General features: G+C 48.5%; 1 protein-coding gene across 4 annotated transcripts in view; it reads left to right on the top strand.

Annotated features, from left to right (window-relative positions):
• The window catches only part of LOC138447689 (serine/threonine-protein kinase N1-like), a 1,645,716-nt gene that overhangs the window by 722,737 nt on the left and 896,896 nt on the right, over positions 1–26,083 (top strand). For all 4 annotated transcript variants that reach the window (XM_069603962.1, XM_069603960.1, XM_069603961.1 and 1 more), the window contains one exon: positions 8,475–8,604. In XM_069603962.1, coding sequence (XP_069460063.1) covers positions 8,475–8,604 — 130 coding nt within the window. The remainder of the gene's footprint in view (positions 1–8,474; positions 8,605–26,083) is intronic.

Genomic DNA, 26,083 nt, shown 5'->3' with positions numbered 1-26,083 from the left:
TAAGAGCATCAATTCCACTGCTTCCATTCCTAACACATGTGGTATCGAAGTATCCAAACTTTTCACGTCTATGGCAAACCAGAGGTAGTCTTGGTGGAAAGTTGTTGATTTTAGTATTTGCAAAAAACGTGTTGTCACAAATGTATGTCTCTGTGTGCTATATTAATGGTTGTAGAAAGAAGTCAACATAAATTCCTAAGGGTTGAAGACTACTGTTCATCCCGGCCACAATTGGTCTGCCTGGTGGTTGATCATTGTCCAACCGAGCATAGATGGTGCGGTCTTGTAGCTGCCTCTTGCATTCACTGTCATAATCAATGGTGTTCATGATCACCAGTGCACCCCCTTTGTTTGCTGGTCTTATCGTAATTGCTATCGTGCTGTATAGGTTCCTGATTAGTTTAATTTCATGTGGTTTTAAATTTGTTTGTGGTGGTGATTTGTAGCTGATCTTCTCTAAATCTTTAGTGACCTGTTTCTGGAAAATGACTATCGACGGCACCACAATCGGGGGTACAAATCGACTTTTGGTTCGAACCTGTTTATAGTTGTATATGGAACTGATAAAAATGTCAAATTGTAGACCTCAATGTTCGCCCTGATGAAGGAGAAATGCATTGGCAAATGAACCTACATTTGTGAAAATATAGATGTCTGCCTCACTAAGAAGTGATTAGTGCACACAATTCAATACAGATTACTTTGAAAAATAATGACTTTGATTCCTATTTTCTAACGACTATTGCAAAACATATCAGAATTTTTCATTCAAAGAATAGGCATATTTTTGAAACCCTGTTAAGGGTAAATAGAGAGCGACTAAATAGCTTGGTTTAAGTACCCAGTTTTTTGCTTTACTGTGATTTCGAGTCTGGGTGTCTTGACACTTTTTTAGTCGGCTCCTACAAAGTTTGAATAAACACGAGGGATATATTTTACGAATATTTTGGATTATCCATTGAACAGAGTGTGGTGGCCACTTTATTTTCTTAACCCTTTGACTTGTGACATTCCCTCAGTGTTATTTTTCTTGGGGCTACAGGTGTCTGCTGCAAAAGGAGATCTGGCTGCGCTATCCATTTTCAAGCATTCGCCAGGCTCTTATTTTAAAATATCCATTGTTATTCGGTTCCTAAAAGAACTGACAAACATCTTGCCACAATTACTAGGCTTGCCATTTTAATTAGGTACTATATTTTTTTAATGGTGACTTGGGATCTTGACTTAGACTATTTTTCTCATAGCGATCACTTCTGCTCGGAGAATAAGTGAGCTTCAGGCTTTGTCATGAAATCCATTATTTACTACTTTGTATAGGGAAAAGGTTTGTTTTGAGGGTTCACCTTTCATTTCTTCCTACGGTGGTGTTAGTTTCACCTGACACAAAGAATAGTTATGCCTGCCTTTTTGTCATGACCCATAACAAAACTGGCAGAATATCAGGCATCCACCTCTACAGTCGCCAGGGACATATAGGCACTGTGGGTGAGCAATGGACTCAAAAGGTAGCTGTTTGGCGTGAACACTAGTATCCTGATTGCAATGCCCCTGCCAAAATGTCCGCTGAGTTGGGACATTGGCTGAGATCCAAGATGGCCCCAAGTTGCTCATTTCATGATGATGCCTGGTGGTCTAGTGGAAAGGTGCAGCCCAGGGCTATATGAACCCTGCCCTGGACCCCATCCAGTGCTTAGCGTTCTTCCAGAAGCAAGAGGTGTAACACTTGCTGGCTGCTCCAGTTCCACGTGCCAGTGGAATTCTGAATACAATCATCCAGCGTTAATTATCTGCTCAGGACTGTGGTATGTTTCCAGACCTATGGACTCCTCATATGGCCTCTGTGCATTCTCCTCTCTCTTCCTCTTGCATTAATGGTGGCACCTGGTGGGATGCCCTGCTGGCCTCCTTCGACTCCTCTACGGTCATCATAAATGTGTACCGGAATGGTACCGTCTTGGTCCAAGGCCCTCGGGCCAATCTTCTCCTCTTTGATGGGCAATTGATGAGGCGCAGGAAGCGTGCATCTTCTTCTGCTTTCCCCTCTATTTTCTCCTCTGCTTTTGTGCCTCCCCCTGCTGTCTCTTTGGCTTCCTTGCCCTCTCCTCCTTCCTCTTCTGCCCCCTTTGGGCTTCTTCTACACCTCTGCAGGGCGTACCTCTCATTTTTACCCCTCCCCGGAAGTCTTTCAAGGACGGCAACCTTCTCCAGATTGCCACTCTTCACTATCGCTCAGATGTCAAACACTCCTCTGATATCTGCCGCCTCCTGGAAGAACTTGACCTGGGTGTCCTCGGTCTCACCGGACAAGGTTCACAGCCAGCACTGTCATGAGCTTTGACACTCTCCTCCCTGACGGCTAGAAGATCCTCTGTTCCCAGGTCCAACCATTCCAGAGGGGGTGTAGCCATGATCTTCCCTGAGTGGATTCCTGCCTCTGTCATTCCAACGCAGGCCTACTCTTTCGAATGCCTCGTCTGCAGGCTCTCTCTCCTGGCCATTCTCTTACTATGGCTACCATCTATCGGCCACCTGGTCAGATCTCCTCCTTCCTCTGAGTGGGCGGACCTCTCCTCTTCCCTCCTGGTCTCGACCACTCAACTCCTCCTTCTTGGGGACTTTAACATCCACCTGGATGCTTCCTGTCTTTGCTCTGGACTCTTTCGCGCCCTCTGTGACTCTCTCACTCTCTATTCTCCCCTCTGACCCGACTCACTCTGCAGGCACACTCTGGATGTTCTGATCTCTTCAGACCTTCCCCTTTCTATCCCTCTCACTGCTCCTATCTCCTGGAGTGATCATTTTCTCCTTTCCTCCCAGCTCATCCTTCCTACCCCTCAGGCCAAGCCACCTTCAGCCCTGCCACCCACCTTCTCGGTTATCCGACCCATGAAACGTGTGTCAGTTGAGGCTTTCACCGCCACTTTCTCGCCGCTCCCTACCCATTTGGCTGACTCATACCCTCACACAGCCCTTTCCATGCTCCACTCTATCTCTGATACTCTTGATGTTCTTGCCCCTGTCCTGAGGATCCGCTTGAAGCCCAAAGCCAAGTGCAACTCCTGTACGACTCAGACCTAGTCACCCTCAAACGCAAGTGCAGGGTGGCTGAGAGGAAATGGCCTGCTTCCGGTACATCCTCTGACAAACTGGCCTGCCACCTGCTCCAAAGGCAATACCGGCTCTCTGTCCGCACCAAGAAGAGAGCTCGCATCCAAGCCTGCGTTACTCGACCAAACTCTTTAAAACTTGCAAGGAACTGGCCAATCCTGCCGCAGTCTCTACCTCTCAGGTCCCCTCCCAGGCCCTCTGCACGGCTCTGGCTTCTCATTTCATCTCTAAAACCCAGGGCATCATGTCCCCTCACCTCCTCTCCCCTCCTCCCTCTACTCCCTGCTCTTCCTCTGGCCTTTCTTCGGCCACCTCTCCTCCCTCCTTCTCTGCCTTTCCCCTGTTCTCCCCAGACGAGGTTTCTAGACAAGTCTGATCTATGAAAGTCTCGTCAAAACAGGTTCCCTCCAAAACCCTCAAGGACCACACTGACGCCCTGACTCCTGCCCCGACTGACTTCTGCAACCACTCCTTCACCACTGGAGTTTCCCCTTCGCCCCCTGAAGCACTCACTTGTGCACCCTCTTCTCAAGAAACCCTCTGCCGACCCGTCCTGTCCGGCTAAGTACCGCTCAATCTTCATCACTCCCTTCCTGGGTAAACTCCTGGAAAAGCTGGCCATCTCCCAGCTTAATCTCCACACTTAATATGTTGGTTGTCTCCATGACCATCAGTCTGGTTTCAGAGCTGCCAGAAGCACAGAAACTGCTCTCCTGGACATCCATGAAGACCTGCTCTCCAACCTTGATTCCAACACCCCCTGTGTCCTCATCTTACTTGATCTCTCTTCTGCTTTTGACACTGTCAACCATGCCATCCTGCTCAACCGTCTCCGTGATAACCTGGGTATCACCGATCAGGCCCTGGCTTGGCTGACTTCTTTACACTCTGATCGAACCTCCCAGGTCCACCTTGGGTCCTTCCTCTCCTCTATCTCTATCTCTACCTGTGGTGTTCCCCAGGGGTCTAACTTCTCTCCCTGGCTGTTCAACCAATATCTGCCACTTCTTGTCCACTGCATTGCTGCTCTCTGCCCCAACTTTCAGTGCTATGCAGATGACACCAAACTCATTTCCAGGCTCCCTTCAGCCACCTCTTCTCCTTCTCTCATCTCCGACTGTCTGTCTGCTATCCAGGAGTGGTGTGCCGCCAATGATCTCTGCCTTAATGCCAGTAAGACTGAGATTCTCCTCCTCGGCACACCCGCACCCTACTTTCCTGTCTGTCTCTGGCCGGCCTCTCTTGGCCCTCTTCCTGATCCCACCTGTGAGGCTAAAAACCTCAGTCATCTTCGACTCCACACTCTCTCTCCTCACATCTCTGACGTCTCTAAGAAGGCGCACTGCCAACTGCACCTCCTCAGAGGTATTATTCCTTTCCTCTCCTTCCCCCAGAAGCCTCACTGTCTCCAGAACTCTGGTTCTCTCTAGGCTGGACTACTGCAACAGACTCTTTCTAAATCTACCTGCCTCTACTCTCCGCCCTCTGCAACTCATCCAGAACAGACCTGCCAGACTTGTCCTTGGCCTCAAGCCCAGGGATCGTATCTCTCCAGGACTGAAATCTCTGCACTGGCTCCCAGTGGCTGCAAAGATTAAGTTCAAAACCCTCTGTATCGTCCACAAGGCCTTCTGGGGCCTTGGGCCACAATACCTTCAACTCTCTTCCTAAATATCTATCTTCCTTCTTGAGCTCTTTGCTCATCCGCCTCCAACTCCCTCAAGGCCAGTCGCTTCGCCAAGCAACGAGTTGGTGGTAGATCTTTCTTCGGCTGGCGAATCCCTCTGGAACCGCTCTCTGAAAATCCCTGCAGAACTCCTGGCTTAAACTGCACTGGTCACCTGGCTACACTCTGATCTCGGGCCCAGGCCCCCTCCCCACCAGTTGCACTCCTGCACTGCCCCCCGGCATCCCTGCACTTTGGGGCTGTTTCTGTGTCCCTACAGCCCCCTACCAGCACCTGATGCCTGCACTTACCCTTACCCTTGCACCTGCCACCAGCTGGCCATACTTATTTATTGTTCCTATTCATGGTTTCTATTTATTTACTGTTATGTACTGCACATCCCCTTCCCCTTTCCCCCTCGCGCTTTTCCCCTTCACCCCTCCCTTGCACTTGCGCGATCTCATTTTCACCTGGCCTAGTAAGATCGCTCTCTTTCCTCGGTTACCCTACCTTGCCTCGTCGCGCCTTGAAACACTTGTGTATAGGCGCGTTATAAATGCCATATCATAACATCTTTCGAGCCTCAGCTGTTTACCTGAAGAAACGCCTTGCAGTAACTACAGCTTCTGTGCATACGTGTCGGAAAGAAACGTCTGCTCCAGCCAGCTGCAACGTTTCAGGTACCTAGGAGGGGAAAAAACAGTGAGTCAACGGAACTGCATCTACGCTCCCTCGCTTCCCCCCAGGACGGACAACCTATACCCATCTTTCGCTGACACCGCTGCTTTCTAGGATTCCATTCCAGAGCTCCCGATAATGTCATTTTTGCTGCGGCATTTAGGCACAGCTGATTTAACTTGTCGCATTCGCCGCAGCAGCTGAAGGAAGAAAAAATAAACATTAGACTGCAATCATTATTAACACGCTCTAAGCGCATTATACACAGAACACAAATAACGTTCACGGATGCATTCTTGAGAAAGCACAGAACATTCACAGACAAAAACAGAGCTACAAACGTTCTGAGGGCATTGAGGAAACCCTGCAATCATCACAGAACAACGCTGTTAAAGACATACAAAGACAAGAACTTACCTTCTAGGAATCTAGTGTGCTGCAGCTGGACTGGCCCACTACGGTGAGACTGGGTTCTGAATCCAACACCCATATTAAACCATTTTCAGAGATAGAAGGGTGGTGGGGGCAGAAGCTAGAAAGCAGGCATTAACGTGTTGCATTTGTCTGATTCTCCTATACTCACCCAGAAGCCATCCATCCTTCCTCACATTATAGTGGGCTCCAACCACACCACTCCCAACCGCACTGCTCGCTTTTCAGCGCAAGTAGTAGGGAAGGAATGGTTTGGGTCAGCATTTAACTCCAGACAACTGTCAACCCAAGATCCCTGCCGATCCGGACCTGGCACTCCTGCAGGGCACCAGAGGTAAGCGTTACACTTTTATCTACCTTCTCATCCTTGGAAGAATGAAGAGAGGCTGCCTAGTCTAGATCTCAAGAAAAAATTAAGCTTATATATTAACAGACTGGCTAAAGTCAGACAAAATGATCAACATTTTGTTGGTTATTCTGGTCATAGGTTGGGACAGGCTGTTACAAAACAGACCTTATCTCGATGGATCATTTTATGTATCTCTGAGTGTTACACTTTAGCTGGCAAGGATGTCCCTGATAAATTAAGGGCACATTCTAGAAGAGGAGTTGCTACAACTTCAGCCCTTCAAAGAGGGGTAGCGGTGCAGGATATGTGCAATGCTACAACTTTGTCTTTGCCACAAAGCTTTACAAAGCATTATTTCCTTGATTCTATGTCTGGTCAGGAAACTGAATTTGGCAAAGCTGTTCTACACAGCGTAAATCAATAGTACATTCTTGATCCCACCTCCATCCACAAACTGTTTTGGGAGTCTAGCAAAGATGAGGAACGATCCTTTAGAAGAACAAATCACTTGCCCCATATAAAGTTCTTTCTGATGTATGTTCCTCCCACGGATTTCTCATCCCCCTCAGAACCTGCCCCTCTATATTTAGGTACATTTCCATTGATTACATCTTCCTCTCAACGTCTGTGTTCTTGTTTGACCTTCGAGACGGCTGTGCAATTAGAGAGGAAAAACTTCAAATGGGGCAACTGGCATGGTGCGTGCTATTTGTTCCAGTGTCAACGTCATGGCTGATAATGGGATTGGAGCCACTGAGGGACCGGCTGTCAGCTTCCAAAGCTGCAAGCTGGATATCCTATATCAAAGATGAGGAATCAATGGGAGGAACATCCATCAGAAGGAACTTTAACAGGGATAAGTAAATTGTTCTTCTCGGATATGTCTGGCACGGCAGGCCCCTTGGTTCTCATATCCAGAATAAAGGATATGTTTCTCTGGTCTCTCTTGGCTATGATGCTGGTTCGTGCGTCCCTGACCCACCACAGCTGCAGCGTGGTCACGCCACCAGATAAGATTTTTCTCCTATCTGTCTCTCATTCGGCTGTGTCGCCTCTCCCTGCGCCAGCCTTTCCGGCAACTACTTTCTTGCATCTTTTCCACCCTACCGCTGGCTCTAGAGTAGTTCAGCCCTGCCCCTCCAGGACATCTGTATGCCAGAGACTCGCCTATGTGTAGTATTCTTTCTTCTCCATTCAAGGTTCTTAGCCTCTTTTTTCCCGCTCCCGTACATCAAATGGGAATGTTGCTGTATGTCTATACCTGGGTTCAGCGGGTCACCAATATTACCTTGAGCCAATAATAGAAAAGTACTGTCAGTATTGGTTGCAGGCAATATAGACGTACCATCAGTTTCTTCCTTTCTCATATAGGCAGAACTTGTATTCTTTGGAGGGTGTTCCTTAAAGGAATGGAAGTCCTTGTCCCACAGAGGGGACACAATCCCAGTGAGGTCCCACGTTCCCTGATCATAGGGAGGGTCTTGCTTAGCTAGCTCGCCTCCCTAGCCTAAAAGGGGGTGGCTCCCCACTGGAAAGAAGAGACAAGTTGCCTAGATTCATCACGGAAGGTTCACACAAAGGAGTCATTCTTCAGGTGGATTTTCCATATCATTTTTTGTTTTCATGCATAGAGCCTATGCCTTAATTCCACCAAACCCCAATTCTTGAGGACTAGACAGTTGCCATTGTTTGTTGGTACATTCCTCTTGAGGGTCGCACAAGGTCTCTAAAGTAATATTCGATTCCATGCTAAGAGCAGAGACCACATTTATGGAGTAATCCTGATGGGCTTTTATCTCAATTGGAAGCCGTTCACTACAACTCCACCATCGTTGTCTGTCTTTTCTTGGTATTGGATTTTGTAAATTCTCTGAGGCTCGAAAATAATTGACCTAAACAAGTTATACTGCTCTTAAGATGTTGCCATGGTGGGTAGGTGAAGAAGGCAACTATAGAGTTTATCTGAGATTTGGGCAATTAGCATCTTCTACAAAGTTATACCAAAAGTCAAGGAAAGGACTTTTGCACCACATCAGTCTATGAAACACACATCAAAGGATGGGGAGGAGGTAGTGATATGGCATTTTGAGGTATATGGACAAAGTAATTGAAACCTATCGAGAATTGTTTCAATTTTGCTTGTTCTCAAATTAAGTGTAACTACTTTAAGCTCAAACGCAGTGTTTGGATTTCTTAACAGCATTGTTTACTTTGCTTTCTTGCACCCTACTCTCTCCTTAGGACAGAAAGCTTCTTCAAACAGCCCAGCAAATGCTGCAGGACAGTAAAACGAAGATTGACATCATCAGAATGCAGATTCGTAAAGCCATGCAAGCTGATGAGCTGCATCCAGAAATGGAAGATGTACAAGGTATGTGTGGTTGGAGCAACATTTGTATAATGGGTAGCCCCCTGAACATGCAGCTAGGTTCCCTTAAGTGTAGGGATAGTGGAGGTGTTTGTGGAGGGTAAAGGGGAGGAGTAAAAGGAAGTTGTGGTATTAGGGAGGAAATGCAGAGTCTTCAGTAAATAACTGCATCCATGGGCGAGGTCGGTGGATGTTAGGAAGGCAAGGTATCAAACAGTGAAGATAGACACAATTGATCACAGTTCAAGTGTGTTTATTGAACTTCAATCGTTTCGTTTGAGGGCCTATCTAACCCTAAATCTAAGTATGGGAGCAAGCTATGACCCTCCAATAATAGCGCAGTCCTAGTGGAGTCTCTGTCAAAATAAAAGGGCCTATACCAATAAACATATTGCCAATCCTTACTTCTAAATACAAATAGTGTGGGACAACAATGTATGCAAAAAGAAAAGTGTTCAAGAAATATGTCATGTCGGGATAGTTGAGCCATTGGCTTCCCTTGCCCACGTTTTTCAGCACGGGACAAGGTGAAACTCATGAGCTTTGCACACACTCTGGCTTCTCTGCCACGAGGATACAGTTCAAAGCATAGGTATCGGGGTCTTGTGCCAAAGTCTCTCTCCCAATGACATTCTCGTATTGCAGAGGGCCTGACGTGACAAACACCAAAGTTCATCTCTTATCAGAATATTCACATTCACAGGTTTGCAATTGGTCTCCCTCGATTGGGCTTGGACCGCGGATCTCCATCACTCGGGCTCAGACCCCTTTAGCCCAATGTTCCCAATTGGTCTCCCTCGTTCGGGCTCAGAGCACTTAAGCTCGCTTTTCAAGCTTTCCCCTTTGTATAAAAAATAAGACTTTCGATTGTGCGATGGGTTTTGCTTAAACCGTCACAGGACCACTTTGAGTCACTTCATTTCTTATTCTCATCTTTTACTTTTGCTTCTGCCACTTCTTGGCTGGAGACATCACAGCGACCTTCGATTGAGCACACTTGCGTTGCTGGACCATGCTGTCACTGGTATTATACCTTTCTTTGTTAAAGTTCAAGCATCCATCAGCAATTAAGCTTTCCTCACGTCTTTCATCACACGCTTTAACAATCTTCAATCTTGCGCTTGTTACAATGTTGCCACTTGTAACCTTGACTTCAACACAGTCTGGTCTTGCATCGGTCTCCCCAACTCACCGGCTGTGTTGATCTCTTGTGCTGCTTTGACCTTTGAACCAAGGGCGGTACAACGGCGGCTGCTGCTCATCCTCCCCGGACCCGGTCAGCCATCCAGGAGGGCCCCGGGTATCTCCGATACACAATGTAGGATTCTTCAGTCTGTTTTTTTAATCTGAATTAATCTGGAAAGTAATGGTTTCTCGACGGAAAGGTCAAGGGTATCTCGCTCCTTGCACACCCTTCTTGGTTTGCTGTCTATCTCCCCTTGTTCAGCTGCCTTCTGGAAAATACGGTTCCTTCATGTGCTTCACCTCGCTCAGAGTGTGCTCTCGTACTCCGCCTTTTATCTGTGTTGGGAAGCTTAATTTAATTGAGGTGTGAGTAGTTACCAGTAATTGCCTCACCATAGTAGTGGGAGATGTTATGTACAATGCTCGGGTGTGAGTATGTTTTCTCCCAGTGCGGGCTGTCCGTATGAAAGTGTTCGTGAAGGGAAAGGAGGGGGTAAAGTTCCTATATGTCCTACTGGGTAGGATGGCGTAAAGGTGTTACAGAGAGGGGGGATACCACATCTCGCCATCAGGTATTCCAATCCCCGAAGACCTCTCACCGAGGTGATCCTCCCGCGCTGGTCCAACCCCACGAACCGGATCCGAAAGCGATGGCCGTGTCTGGCCACATGGATGACCGATCCCGAGGACTAGCGACTGAGACACCTTCTGGTTTCTCACAGTGTGGATACATGGGATCTCTGAACATGTAAGTTCATGAGCAGTTGAACATGTTGAGGGAGGTAGGCATGGTAAGAGGTACACTTAGTATTGCAAAATGTAGAAGAGCAGCTACGCTGATAAATTGCGGACCCACTACCTCCGTAATATGATGTTAAAACATCATGGGAGGGGCTGTGCTAGGATTCTAGTCTGACATAGCAAAACCAGGCTCCCTTTATAAGATATACTTCTCTATTTAGTGGGTGCTTGTTTGGACTATTTTGAAGGTCCCACTAGTCCAAGTGTGGCTGTAAAACATATTAAATGTAATGTATGATTGAGTTCCTTAACAAATCATCTGTATGCAAAATTGTTTTCATTTCACGTACGTTGCATATTCTATCCCCTAGTGGCTTGGTTCAGAAATTTCATCTTGTTTGTCAGTTTTTCTTTAAGGATGTTGCCACATATCACCAACATTAGTTCATATCTCATTTCCGCTAACTGGTTCGATAGGAACTTAATGTCTAGAAAACACAATGGAAAATTCAAAAGAAGACAGTCTTCATACATTTTTTCAAATCAAGATCTGTAGTAAACAGAAGGTGGCTTCCTTCAGATTTCATTAGGCGACAATGCCTTAAGTGGCTGACAATGCTAGATGATAGTGCATGCCACCAAAGTTTATGACATGGGCGAAGGGCCATTACCATCCTGGTACTGCACACCACTGAAGGCGTATTGCCACTGTGGCCCTAGGATAACATCTTTGGTACTAAGAGTGCCCTTTTTGAGAAGGGAAGGGAATGGATCACCCAGAGCACAAAAGGCTTTTTTCACATTTATTTTATTTTTTTGTTATTTGATTAACAAGTAACCTTTAACAAACATAAGAAAGAAAACATACAAATATTTCATTTAAAATAATAAAAATGCATATTACAAGGTAATTAATTTAAGTTTAAAAATAAAATGCAAAGGAAAGCAGGAAAAGAAAGTGTAATAACTACCAAACCATAAAAAGGAGATCATAGGTAAAATGAATATCACATTAATTATATTACCCTTTCACCTATATCTAAAGTTTCTTTTAGAAAATGAATTGCGGCAACCATCCATTCGTTATGGCCACAAGAATTAATGATAAGCTGCCATGCTCTTCCAGTATGAACCTGAACATAGGGTTGGATGAGATGTCCAAAATATGTCTAATCTACAGTGCAGCAAAATCTGGCGTAACGTCTCCACCTCTTTGGGCATAGAGCAGAAGCAACATACTCTCAAGTCTCTCGGGCTTTGATATGATCTGATATTTATAACACGCTTAATACCCAGAGGTTTCTAAATGCTGACCCGGGGATCAAACCAGGGGTGCTCTGTGTTGTCTTGCTTCCAAGGCGAGCATGTTGCCCATGGCCTAATCTCCCGAGACCCAGAATTTCATTTGTGTGCATCAAATTCAGTCTTCGCCTCATCACCCTTGACCGCCATGATCTACTGGGTGACCTGATCAAATATTCTGGAGAGGTTCCGACTGGTCTAACATCAATTAGCAAGTCAGCGTACATGTTATATGATCTGACTTTGCCGATTGTGTCAATCCAATCCTACTCTTTGTCTCCTTTTCATTTGAGTTGGATTATGACAAATGGTATCTTTCAAAATATCATACCTCTCAGAAATCTGATGACACTCTGTTTCCTAATTTTGTAAGGCGACCCACGATTTCTTATGTAGCAATTGTTTTAACAGCCACCATATTGAGCCTTCCGTAGCACAGACAATGTGCCTCATTATGAGTCCGGCGGTAGCTGTGCCGAAAAAACTGGCCGGCTGCCGCCGGACTCGCAATGATTTACCGCCACCTGACTTGCCGGAATAACCGGGGCATTACAGCCCCAGCTGTCCAGTAAGTCAGGCGGCAGTAATTGTTGGTCCCCATTCCCATTTGACTCCCATAGGACTCAATGAGAATGGGGACCATGGAAGCACCGGCACTTTTAAAAACAATGCGGGTGCTTGCATGAAAGTCTGTGGGCTGGTGCCGTTCCGCCCACCAGGGCAGAACTGGCGGGCGGAAAGGCAACATGCACGCAGACTTGTACTTTGCCGATCCGGGTAAACAATGGTGCCGATAAGCTTACCGGCACCGTTGTTTCTCGACCAGCAAAGTTGTAATGAGTGGCAGCTAAACTACCTCATTATTCAGGAGATCCTCAACAGATGGGGTTTCTCCCAGGTGGATCTCTTGCCACCTGGCACAACAAGAAGTGCTCTCAGTTCGCCTCCTGGCAGGGACAGGGCCCCGGCTCCCTGGGCGACGCATTTCAGATTCAGTAGAACGCATGACAGCGTACGCCTTCCCGCCCACTCCACTGATTTGCAAGATCAAGGAGTCTTGCCAGCTCAACATCATTCAAATAGATCCATAGTGGCCGGCCAGGCCATGTTTCTCAGAACTGCCCAGCCTCTCGGAGATGCCACCCAGTCACCTTCCGACGGGCCCAGCACATCTTCTGGCGCAGCAGGGGAGCAGGGTCATCCACCCCGCGCCACAGAATCTAGCCATCATAGGATGTTTCCTGAACTGGTAACGCTTAGGCACCTCAGCCTCTCCCAGGCTAATCTGGAAATCATACAGGGCGCAAGGAGCAAGGCTACTAGGGCCCAGTATAAAGGTAAATGGACCAGGTTCTGCCTATGGGCAGACACCAAGGAAATCAACCCCCCTGGCATGTACTTTGGACAAACATGCTCTCCTTCTCTGCGCACCTCGCCCACTCTGGCCTGCAGGTGTCGGGGCTTACAGGAATTCGGAGGAGGGGGGCCTTTTCCTCCTCCAATCCGATTGTCAAACATTTGGCAGGGCTTGCAAGGCTCTACCCGCCCATCAGGAGGCCACACCCTGTGTGGGACCTAAACAGTCTTTGGCGCCCAGGTGCACAAACCGTTTGAGCCAATGGCGTCTGCGGACATCAGGCTGGTCACCATTAAGACGGCCTCACCTCGGCTCGCAGAGTCAGCGAAATACAGGTGCTTGTCGCCTCAGAACCATATACTACCTTTCACGGGGACAAAGTAGTCCTGCGGACACATCCAGCATTTCTGCCTAAGGTGCCATCTGCTTTCCATTTGAACGAGGAAATAGTCCTTCCTATGTTTTTTGCCGATCCCAAGGACAAGGCACAGAGGTCTCTACAATGCCTGGATGTCAGGTGGGCCCTGAAATTCTACCTTGACTGAACCAAGGGCTTCCGCAAATCAGACTCCCTGTTTGTCACTTTCGGAGGTGCAAGACCAGGCCTCCTAGGCCTCCATATGCCGCTGGATGGTCGCGGCCATCAAAGAAGCATACGAGGGCCAGCACAAGCCACTTCCGGCCAACATGCACGCCCACACAGTCGGGGCCAAGGCAACGGTCATCGCATTCCATCACCATGTCCCTTGGCAAGTAATAAGCAGGGCGGCCACTTGGGCCTCTCCCTTGGCTTTCTGCATGCATTACTGTTTGGATGCCTGCTCTAGATCCGGATGCGGCTTTCAGACAGGCGGTTCTCTAGAACCTATTTGCTTAAAGGAGGGTCTCCGCTCCAAACTTGGGCGATATACAGTTGTAATCGCCCATGCAGTATGAAGGACAGGGGACGGGACGTAAGAATAATTATAAGTTACTCATCGTAGTGACTAACGTACTCTTAGTCCATAGTCCCCTTTCCTCCATACGTCCCACCATCCTCCCCCCTAATACTGGTGTCATTAGACAATATTAAATCTATTGTCGATGCGTCAATGGGGACACAGGTCTGGCGCCGGAGTCAGGGCAGCGCATGCTCCAAGGGCCACAGCCCTGTGCGTCTCTAAATTTAAAGGGGGGAGAAGGTTTTTCTGGTGAAAAAGCTTCCGTCTCCTGTCCCTTGCGAGGGACGCCCATGCAGTATGGAGGAAAGGGCACTATGGACTAAGAGTACTTTAGTCACTACGGTGAGTAACTTATAATTTACGTGATGTTTTGAAAGGTGTTTATTCTTATAATGAAGTTATATTTAATGTTGTGTTAAGGTTGCCTTAGTTCACCCAGGATCACAAAAAAAATGAAAAAAAGACAATTATCTCGGGGGAACAGACGGAAGAGTGTACCATGGAACTTGCCCATACTCGCTCTTTTCCAGCAGACTCTGTTCTCGCCCACAGTAGCCTCTCTTTCTTGGCCATATAAGAGACTATGATCTCCCCATTGTACCACCTTTAGCTCCAGAGATAAGGGGTAATGATTGCTAAGCTCTGAATTTCTTTTTTTTTATTTACATAGATTTAACATACTGTAGTATTTCACCATAGGCAAAGACCTAGTCCAGGGTACTACTGGAACTACCTTGATGCCAAGTAGAATTTGGCGGGTGTCATCCGTAACCATACCATTCAGCATGTTCAGATTACAGGGACGCATTAGCTCCATCCATGCACTTCCGCACTTTCTTGCCATAACATTCTGATGCAGCATATTCACCTCAGTACAATCTAAACACAATGCGTTGAGGTCACCACATAACAGAATTAAATTGCCATTATGAATAGTTTGCCATGCATAAATTAGATATTCAATAGCCCCAAAAAGACTTTCTTTAGTTATTGCTTTGGGATTCCAATAAAGATTAAGCACTGAAGTGGTAGACATATCAACATACAAATCCTTATTCCAAGTCAAATGAACTGCCTGAATAAAAGCATTTGGCATTGCATAAGTATTTGCTGTTACACCAATGTCATTCCGGATGCCGAACAGCAATCCGGTGGCTGGTCTACCCTTAGACCCTTTGTTTGCCGGGTTCTGCAAACACTGATATCCGTCCGCACTCAGAGGCTCTAGGAGCCATCATTCCTGGATACAGAATAAGTCTGCCTCAAGGATAGGTGAGTCCCTTGGAGATAGCAAATTGGCATAGCCCCTAGAGTTCCACGAGATGCACTTGATTAATGTGAAAGAGGCAGGTGTACTCGGTTCTGGATGCTAGTTGCTACTTGCATTCAGAAAGGCTGCCACCCAGTTCCAATCCGTGCCATAATTAGATTCTGGATTGCCTATTAGGTGGCTAGTAGCCTGTCACCCTGTCAAACCGTCTCTTGTGAAAGTTATTAGAATAGATTGTGGTTGAAGTGCTCCTTGGGGGCTCAATAGAAGGATTAGCGACACACATATCTGCAGTGGGAAGGAGAACTGGGGTTTGTTGAATATCTGCATAGGGTGCTATGGAAAAGCCCCATGATTCCAGTTGTGCCGAGGCTGCTAGAACCTGGTTCTGAACCAGTCGAGAGGCGAAGTGCAGAATGACCTTGTCTAGTCTCAGATTGTTCCTGAACTCCACCTGCTTGATGTCAGCTGAGCTCAGGTGAGACAAAGTCGGCACTTTGGTGAGTAGTTTCAAAACAGCTGTCCTGTTCAGTGTCAATTGAATGAAATCCTTTAGGTGCCAAGACAGGAGTAGTTGCAGGTTCTAGGACTCCCGCCTGGCTGACGGAGCCGAGTTCACTCCCTTAGGAGATGGGAGTGACGCTCCTCCGTTGTTGAGAAAATGGGTGGACTCCTATCGGCCATGGAGTCAGACAGTGGGACCCGAAAGGTCTGACTTTTTTCTTCACCAGCAACGCCTGAGGTCAAGTCCACATTGGAAGCAATATAGCGCTGGACTGGCCCCCCCTGCAAGTTGGAATTAGTACCTCGGGAGGAACCCCGGAAAATCCGGGCACACTACCCACAAGATTCTAGGTGGTGTAAGAGGTGCCCCATAATTGCCTCCCGCTGTACCACAAAGTGGGACTTGAACTGTCAAGCCATTGTTCTCGGCATCTGTCACAGATGCCGACACAGGTAGCAGGATTCCAGGTAAGGTTGTAGCCGAGGAATCTAGTGCTATAGAGATGCTGGGATTTGGATTGATTTGCCTGCGGACAGTGGGGTTCAAAAGGGAGACGTGGAAGTGACAAGGTCCTCAGGAACTTTCTTGAGCCCCTACCCACATTCTTATAGGCGGTTTTCCTTTTTTTTGTTTCTTTAAGGCTTTACCATTTTTTTTAGAGGTTTCACAGCTGTATAGTACTAGTGGGCAAGGAAACTTTCTTTGGCCTCGCTGTAAAAGCCGAGAAAATCCCAAAAGCCACTCGAGGTACCAGGGGTGACGCGTCCAAATGGACAACGTTGGCACCACTATGACTCGCATCCCCCCCCCCCTCTGTTTGCATTAAGGGTCAATGTGAGCGGCTGCCTCCACCATAATCCCCTGCGAGTCCTCCAAAGCAACTGGCAGCAGGCAGCAATCTAATTTCGTAGTTTACTTCTGGGATAACGCTCGACTGGGTTGGTGGTAACATAGGCCCGAGACCTTGCTTCCCCATCTTCTCAGTGGGGGCCGATCTAGTCACAAAGTCAAACCGCATAGACCACCGGGGGACTTTTAAGAAGGATTCCACAAAGGAGACTTTGTCTGTTAGGGCAGATGAGTATTCACTCGAACAGCAGTCGAGACCAACTCCTGCTGGTCATATAAAGCTTTTAAGTCCAGCTGTGCACCCACACACGTGTTACAGAAAGCCGTAGCTTTTTTAGTTGCAGAGGTCCCAGTACCTTCCATAACGGCAGAGGTGATCCCTTATGATGGAGGGGCGGTGGGTGCTGTTTGATGAGTTGTGACAGATTTTGGAAGGGCCTTTGGAGTGGGATGTCAACTGCGAGCAGCATTCGAAAGGAAGAACTTTGGTTCAAAGAACTTGTTTTCTCTTGTCCGAGCTCCGAAAGGGCTGAGGGGGAGGTGTTCCTATTGTGAGGGCTAAGGTTTCTGCTTCTTGTAATTCTGGATCAAGCAAAGTGAAATACACTATCCCATACAGCCTGTGATGGGATCCTTGGAGGAGCTGACTTGGAGGTCCCGCAGTAGTTCTGACAGGCATCGCTGTTGAGGCTTGCGGGCTGGGGGGAGAAGAGAATGAAGGGGCTGCATCCAACAGCAGGTTCCTCAGCTGTGCCAGCTGGAGGAGACTTGCACACCCTCCCCCTTCCGTTCCTTTCCACGATCAAGGGTATTATGTTACGAGCGAGGGGGGAGTTTGCTGTGTCCCCACTAGTAGCCAAAGCAGGTATGGTTGCCGTTAATGCAAGATCCAGAGCATGCGTGGGCTCAGGCTCTGTTGGGTACCTAGCTTGCTCTCCATGCGGTAGTATTGGTACATACAAGTTAATTTCCCTGCATGTGAGTAGCTACATCAGTCAACCTCACTGATTGAGATAAGCTTGGAAAGGAAAGGTTGACCGAGCGGGTGCTGTAAGGAACTCATGGTGGCAAGGGTAAAGACAGACCCAAGTGATCACGATTCAAGGGAAAAAAGCCTAACCTAAATCTAAGATGGGAGCAAGCATCGACTATCAAATGAAATATAAGGCAGTCCTTGTGGCATCTTATCAAAGTAAAAAGGCATATACTAAAAAAACAGAACTATTGCCAAATCCTTACAGCTAATTATAGAAAGTGTGGGGGATAGGGATTTCAATAAAGAAAGAAGTGTTCACAAATAATAAGTCAGGATGTGATTGCCAGGGGTCTCCCTTCACCACGTTTTCAGCACGGGACAAGGTGGGTCTCCTGAGCACAGCACACACTCAAGCTTTCCCAGCACGAGCCGACCGTTCCGTTCCAGCTATCAGGTTCTTCGATGGTTAAGTCTCTTTTCAATAAAAAATAAGTCTCTTGCCTTCGTGAACCTGATATTTTCAACAAACACACACAAAGGTTCTGTTCCACGTGTGGTTTTTTGGTGACGGTCTCACCCCTGAGACCCCTCTTCCGGGCGCAGACAGTTCCTTTCTTGGTGAACATTGGCTGGTGCTTTTCCACCCCTGGAGCTCGTTCTGCTGGATTCACTCCTGTCTACACAATGTTCATGGGACTTCAGATTTCACACCCTCTTGTTAGCATCCCTCTGCCGGGTTCACTCTTGCCAACCTTTATTCATACCATGCGGGATCCGTTTCCCTTAGTTTCTCCATCACCTGTTGGTCGCAGACTTTCGACTGTATGGGGGATTTGACAAGACCCCCGTATGACCACTTTGACCCCTTTTCCGCTTTTTCCTAAGGCCTTCTGGTTACTGTAGTTCCGATAGGGTAGTCGCCTAGTTTCTCTAGTGAACACCCACGTGGTGTTTGATTCTGCTATGCTGGCTTTCCCCTTTCCTTTTTATCAACAGTTCTTTTGTTTCTTCAAAGTTCAATTGGCTGCTTGCTACTTTCGTTCAACACAGTTCAGTTTCTTTATCGGCTTTCCCCCTCAACTCACCGGCTGTAGAGTCGAGGCTGGAACCATTGGCCCATGTCTCTCCCCGCTTGGCTGTCAGCGGAGGAGGCGCCTGGGTTCCGTTAACATCTGCTGCACCACACACTGGCTATAGTTCGCAGTCTTAAGATTCCGTCTCCTGAGCCTTCGCAGGTTTCTGTCGATAAGGGCTAGGTTACTTCTCCCCTTGATATCCTCTTGACTTGCACCGTCTTTCGCCTCTTCTTGAACTGCCTTGCTGAGTTAGTTCTCACGTCGTGTGGTCTGCCTTGCTCATCCTGTGCTCTCGTGCTCCACCTTTTATCCCTGTCGGGAAGAGAAAAGGCCATCGGGCAAGTATGATTCTGATCAATTGTCTCACTTTGCCTGACCCTTGTATTGGGACATGTCAGGTAAAAGGCTCTGATGTTAGTCCGTTGTTTTTCGCATTGCGAGAAAGTGTTTTTAACGGAAAGGGGGTGGGCAGTGTTTTGAAATATCCTACATGGTAGGATTTGGAAAAAGTGTTTAAAGAAGGGGGATACCACGTCTGACCCATAGGTGTCCCACTCCTACTCCCCAAGGACCCCCCATCCAGGTGATCCTCCTGCATTGGTCCACACCCAGGAACTGGATCCAAAAGTGATGCCTGTGTCCTGGCCACCTGGATGACAGATCCCCGGGACTAGATAGGGAGACACTTTCAGTGTTCTCACAGTGCATAGGTCGTAAGTGACCATAAAGACGATAATAGCAGTTGAAGTCGCTGAGCCAGGGTGAAAGTCAAGACACAAGGTACAGCCAATTAAGCTTCTCCCCAGCCGCAGCGCAATAAATGTACTCAGAAGGATTTGTCGTGTACACCACTCTCTCGCAAACTGCAGATGCTGCATGACTCCGTGGCGCACCAAGGTGGGTTTTTAACCCCTCCTCCTCCAGTTGAACTGAAAAGCAGACTGCTTTAGGCTGTGTCTCCTTGCTCTGTACCACTGCGGACTCTGCAGGACTCATGGATATAAAATGGGTAAAATGGTTGTCATGGAAATGGTGGGTGGCTGGTCTTGGAAGGTCCCCTTTTTTAATTCCATGAGCAGACGTGGAAGATGGAGGTGTGAATGGAAGGAGAACAGCTGGAGTGGAGACAGTTAAAGTTTGACGCCTAACTTTTAAAAGTCAGTGTCAGATGTTTGGTGTGAGCGAGCAAGGCGAGCCATGGCTGCTCGAAACCTAAGCTTGTACTGTTATGTAAAACCCACTTCTCCAGCATTGGATCTTTCATGGATTCACATGCTTTGAATATTCCCCGTCGTCCGGCTGGGAATCCCCGGTACATTATATAGACCCTTTCCCGTAGGAAAACTTTTTCGACGCTTATGCGTCCTATCCACCTCGTTTTGTGTCATGCGTGCCCGTACCGTCAGGACGTCACGATACAAATCCAGGCCCCGCCCCCGCGCTCCCTCAGATTTCAACCGTCTTTCAAAGTAGTGGGATCCTCGTGTTTTACTACTAGTGAAAACTAGGTTGTTTTGTCTGTTTCGCTTCGGCGAAGTTCAAATTCTGGAGAATTATGTCTGGAAAAGCGTTATTTCGCCTGTGTGCAACCTGTGGCCTCAAAAAGGTTTATGAAGGAGACGGCCACATGGACTGTATCTACTGTCTCCACCCGCACCACACGGCGGATACATGTGAAATATGTCAGGGTTTCTCCCAAAAAACCCTTAAGGACCGAAAAAGAAGGCTGGTCGACTGGCTTAATGACGGAGCAGGGGCCTACCCGGCTTCGGAAGTTGGCTCCGCGGCCTCCAGGAGCAAGTCTGAACCTCCATCGAAGAAGGTATGGCCAGCTGAACTTCGCGCTGAGGACAAGAATAAGAGGAAACAGGCTGGATCTTCCTCATCACATAAAAAGTCCTCCTCCTCCTCATCATCTAAGACGGAGAGGCTAGCGCTGTCAAAATCCTCCTCAGGGGACCGTCCCAGGTCTTCCATGAGTCGGGAAGCCTCAGCCGGGAAGTCGGCATCCAAATCGACGACGAAGTCTAAGGGCTCGACGATGACGACTTGCTCGTCGACCTCGGTGTCATTGACGATGCCTATTACCGTTCAAGCAGCAGCGGTGGGGATTCCTTCGTCGACGGAGACTCAGTCTATGGCTTGGCAGCCCGAGGTCTATGACCCGATCCCCCCGGAGGTCTTACTGCAGCCAGACACGGCCGGCTCGGTGGAAGGAGAAGGTGATTTGGTTCTGCAGCCATCGGATTTAGGCTTACGGCCTTCCACGTCGACGGCGACGAGTGCGAGCGGGGGTATGGTACCGATATCATCCACGTTATTGACCCCCCCAGACGGTTTTGTCTCTGGATGTGCTTAATACTCTTCAGAAGCTCCTGCAGCGGCTGGATACGCAGTTCCCTCAACCTGGGACGTCATTGTCACTTTTGTCTGTACCTTCCGTCGACGAGCAAACTTGTACGGCTCGCTCGACGATGAAACACCCATCGGCTCCCCAGGCGGCGAAAGATCGTCCTCGAGCTCAGGAGGAGGGTGAGTTGTCGGAGTCCGACTCTATACTAGATGACTCGGGGTCAGACGTCTCCCTGTCACCGTCGAGGGACCCAACATGGAATTCGGATGTGGAGTTAGAGTCTACGAGGAGCCAGACACAGCCATCTCCCCCTGATGATGTGGGAGCCTTCCATGCAATGATGGGGAAAGCTTGTTCCGAATTCGGCTTGATTCCTGAGGAGCAGAAGAAAGACTATTTCCTTTTTGACCATATGGGTCAAAGGAGAAAATCGGTATTTGCCATCCCAATCCTGGACCACGTGTGGCAAGAAGGTCTCAAGACGATGCGCCATCCGTTCTCGGAGCCAGCCATAAAGGGACGGATCGAGAAAAAGTTTAAAGCTCCGGAGTCCACTCCAAAATGTCTAACATCACAGCCTCTGTCTGTGGTGTCGGCAGCAGCGGCTAGGAAGGCCAGGGTCCAGCAAAAATGTTCAACGCCACCTGAAAGCGAGGCTAGGAGACAGGACGCCTTTGGAAAGAAGGTGCTCTCGGTCGGAGCGACGACAGTAAGAGCAGCCAATTCCTTAGCGATCGTGTCACGATATGATAGGGAAATGTGGCACAAACTAGCCCCTATCCTAGAACACCTGCCAGACGAACACCGGAAAGCAGCTATGTTACTGGTGCGGGATGGCGAAGAGGCCTCGAACCACGCCATTAATATCGCAGTTGACCTAGCAGAGCCTGGTTTCAAACAAATCAACCATGGAGTAGTGCTTCGTCGACAAGCGTGGCTCAAATGTACTACTTTCCGTCCTGAAGTACAGTACTAAGTCCTGGACATGCCATGCGAAGGGGAACACCTGTTTGGCGAAAAGGTTGATGAAGCGCTGAAAGGGATGAAAGAAGACACGGATACTGCTAGGTCCCTCGGCGCCCTTCAAACGGGTAGAAATTTTCGCTCTTTTCGCCCCTTCAGGGGTGCTTCTGGAAACTCCCGCTTTGAAGCCTTGAGGGACCTTGGATTTAACAGGCCCTCTTACTCTTCACAAGGGTTCAGACGAGCGTCCCAGTCGGCACGTAGAAGCAGGGATTATCAAGCCTCCAGACGGCGAGGCTCAGGTCCGTCGTCAACGAAGAACAAGCAAACCAGCAACCAATGACGGCCTTCGGAACGTCCTGGGGGGTCGAGTCTCTCATCACTTCGACCGATGGAAATGCATCACCACAGATCGATGGGTCCTAGACACGATTCGCATGGGTCATGCGCTGCAATTCAAAGACAAGCCTCCGCGTCTTCCTCCTTTATTCTCGACACAGCCCCACCTCCGAATCCTACGACAAGAGGCGGCGCTTATGTTGCGAAAAGGGGCGGTAGAGAGAGTTCCTGTGGCACAGGAAGGACAAGGAGTTTATTCCAGGTTCTTTGTTGTAAAAAAGCCAAACGGCAAATGGAGGCCCATTCTCGACCTGAGGGTACTCAACAAGTGGCTAAAGAGCCTAAAATTCAAAATGCTAAAGCTCCAAGAGGTTATCAGGTCGGTGCAACCCATGGATTATCTATCATCACTAGACCTTCAAAATGCTTATTTTCACATTCCAATACGCCCACGACACAGGAGATATTTAAGATTCGTCGTCGGGAGAAAGCATTTTCAGTTCAAGGTCCTCCCGTTCGGCCTCAAGTCCTCCCCCAGGACGTTCACCAAGTGCTTGGCCCCTATAGCGGCCCATTTAAGGAAGGATGGTCATCATGTCTATCCATATCTAGACGACTGGCTGGTCAGAGGTTCATCCAAGGAACAAACACGAGACAGTCTACGAGCAACAATGTCCCTCTTACAGGAACTGGGCTTCGCAATAAACTTCAACAAGTCCTCCGTAGAGCCTTCGAGGACCTTGGTCCTCCTAGGAGCGGAGTTTCATACACACACAAGCCTGGTGAGACCATCCAGCGAAAGAATTCAGAAACTTCAAAACAAGGCGTCGGAATGGAGAGGCGGTACCAAGGTCTCGGTGCGCAAGCACATGTCCCTGCTAGGGACCATGTCGTCCTGCATTCCATTGATAAACAACTGCCGTCTGTTTATGAGACCTTGCCAGGAATTTCTAGCGGACCGTTGGGCGCAGAGCCGAGGTCGCTGGTCCGACAGACTGGTCGTCGACGAACAACTAGTTCAAGCACTCGGCTGGTGGAGAGTGTCTACTCATCTAACGAAAGGGATGCCTCTACTGGAACCAGAGTTCCAAAAGACGGTGGTGACGGATGCATCGCTGAGCGGATGGGGAGCTCATCTGGATACGTTACAGGTACAAGGCCAGTGGTCCTTGCAGGAGTCCTCCCTGCATATCAACCTGCTAGAACAGAGAGCAGTGCGATGGGCTCTAAAATCTTTTCTTCCACAACTGAGGGACTCGGTGGTGCGTGTCATGACGGACAACACCACTACGATGTTCTACTTGAGGAAACAAGGAGGGACACGTTCCAGGTCCCTATCGACGGAGGCACAGAAAATCTGGCATTGGGCCCTACAACACAACATGCAAATCTTAGCGTTCCACCTACCAGGCGTGAGAAACGTGGAAGCCGATGCCCTCAGCAGAGAAATGAACGAAGTTCACGAATGGGTGCTGAACGACCAGCAACTACAACAAGTATTCAAGAAATGGGGACACCCGTCCATAGACCTGTTTGCAACGAAGAACAACAAAAAATGCCATCAGTACGCAAGCAGATGGCCTCAGCAGGGCGCACTGGGGGATTCGTTCTCCTTCCCATGGACGAACAAATTCATGTACGCATTCCCTCCATTTCCCCTGGTCCGGAGGACGTTGCAATGGATCCTCAGGTACCCATGTCGGGTAATTCTGGTGGCCCCATACTGGGCCAGACAGGTGTGGTTTTCAGACCTGCTACACTTAGCGGCGGCGGAACCGATGAGATTCAAGAAGACCCCCGACCATCTGTCTCGACAGGACGGTGTTTGGCATCACGACCCGGACAGCCTCAAGTTGACGGCCTGGCTCCTGACTTCGCCGAATTTGGTCGGCTAACGATCCCGGAGGACTGTCGGCGTATCCTACAAGCGGCAAGAGCACCTTCCACAAACGCCTCATACGCGTACAAATGGAAAAGTTTCTGTCAATGGTGTGAGGATCAACCAGGTTTGGCCCCGCAATCGATTAAGCTAGAACAGCTCCTTCCATACTTGCTGCTCTTAGCTCAAAAGGGCCTGTCGGTATCTTCAATAAAAGTACACCTAGCAGCCATTTCCAGGTTTACTCGTCGACGGCACTCGGCACCTTTGTTCAGCGACCGCCTGATTAAGCACTTCCTTAAAGGCCTCTTTCGGAGTTTCCCTCCAGAGAAGAAATTTCCGCCGGAGTGGAGCCTCAATCTGGTCTTAACATCTCTTATGAAGCCTCCTTTTGAGCCAATGTCATCATCGTCTCTAAAGTTTCTGTCGTGGAAATTGGCCTTCCTGGTGGCCATCACTTCAGCCCGACGTATTTCAGAAGTTCAGGCTCTAATGGTAGACCCACCATACTTACGATTTTTCAAGACCAAGGTAGTCCTAGCCACTAACCCACAGTTCATACCAAAAGCTCCTTTGGTGTTCCATAAACACTCCTCTATTGTGTTGCCTACGTTTTTTCCGGAGCCATGCTCGGGAGCGGAGCGCATGCTACACACATTGGATGTAAAAAGGGCTCTCAAGTTTTATCTTCATCGTACGCAACCGTTCAGAGAAACGAGACAGCTGTTCGTGGCCTATGGTTTGGGTGCTAGAGGAAAAGCCATTTCAAAGCAAGGACTATCAAGATGGGTGTCATCTACCATTTCGTACTGCCATTCCAGGGCAGGGAAGCCTCTTCTACGACGGCCAAGAGCTCATTCAACTAGAGCAGCGGCATCGTCGGCGGCACTGTGGGCCGGAGTCCCTCTAGGGGACATCTGCGTGGCGGCTACCTGGGCGGCTACACACACCTTTACCCGCCATTACTGCCTGTCGCAGCAACATGCCGAAGACACCCGGATGGGACAGGAGGTGCTTAGACACCTATTCCAATAAGGTAAGCCCCGGCTGAGGGGTTGCATCCTGTGAAATTTATGACTGTATGTGGTTCGTTTTCCTATGTTGACGATTACTGATGTATACATGATCATAGGGAACGGGCTTTGCGAAGAAAGTATATGGGTTTGCATGCACGCCTCCTCTTGGGGGTGGTACTGCTATGTAATCTATTCAAAGCATGTGAATCCATGAAAGATCCAATGCTGGAGAAGGGAATAGTTTCTTACCTGTAACTCCATTTCTCCAGCATTGGTATCTTTCATGGATTCACATGCGCCCGCCTGCCTCCCCTGAACATGCAAACCGGTTCCCCCACTACTTTGGGGGCCGAAATCTGAGGGAGCGCGGGGGCGGGCCTGGATTTGTATCGTGACGTCCTGACGGTACGGGCACGCATGACACAAAACGAGGTGGATAGGACGCATAAGCGTCGAAAAAGTTTTCCTACGGGAAAGGGTCTATATAATGTACCGGGGATTCCCAGCCTGACGACGGGGAATATTCAAACCATGTGAATCCATGAAAGATACCAATGCTGGAGAAATGGAGTTACAGGTAAGAAACTATTCCCATACTGTGCAACGCGATTGGTTGCTTCCCCCAACTCAAATACTAATGAAGAATGAAGCTCCCTTCTGGCTCATAATCTGAGGAAACAGATGCTAAGACTCTAGCGAGAATGTTTAATTATGTTTTTTTTTAAATCTT

Source organism: Ambystoma mexicanum, chromosome 3q, assembly GCF_040938575.1.
Source record: "Ambystoma mexicanum isolate Mex_15411 chromosome 3q, UKY_AmexF1_1, whole genome shotgun sequence".
Classification (NCBI taxonomy): domain Eukaryota; kingdom Metazoa; phylum Chordata; class Amphibia; order Caudata; family Ambystomatidae; genus Ambystoma; species Ambystoma mexicanum.
Note: the sequence above shows the minus strand (reverse complement) of the source record. Positions and strands in the feature narration are given on the sequence as shown.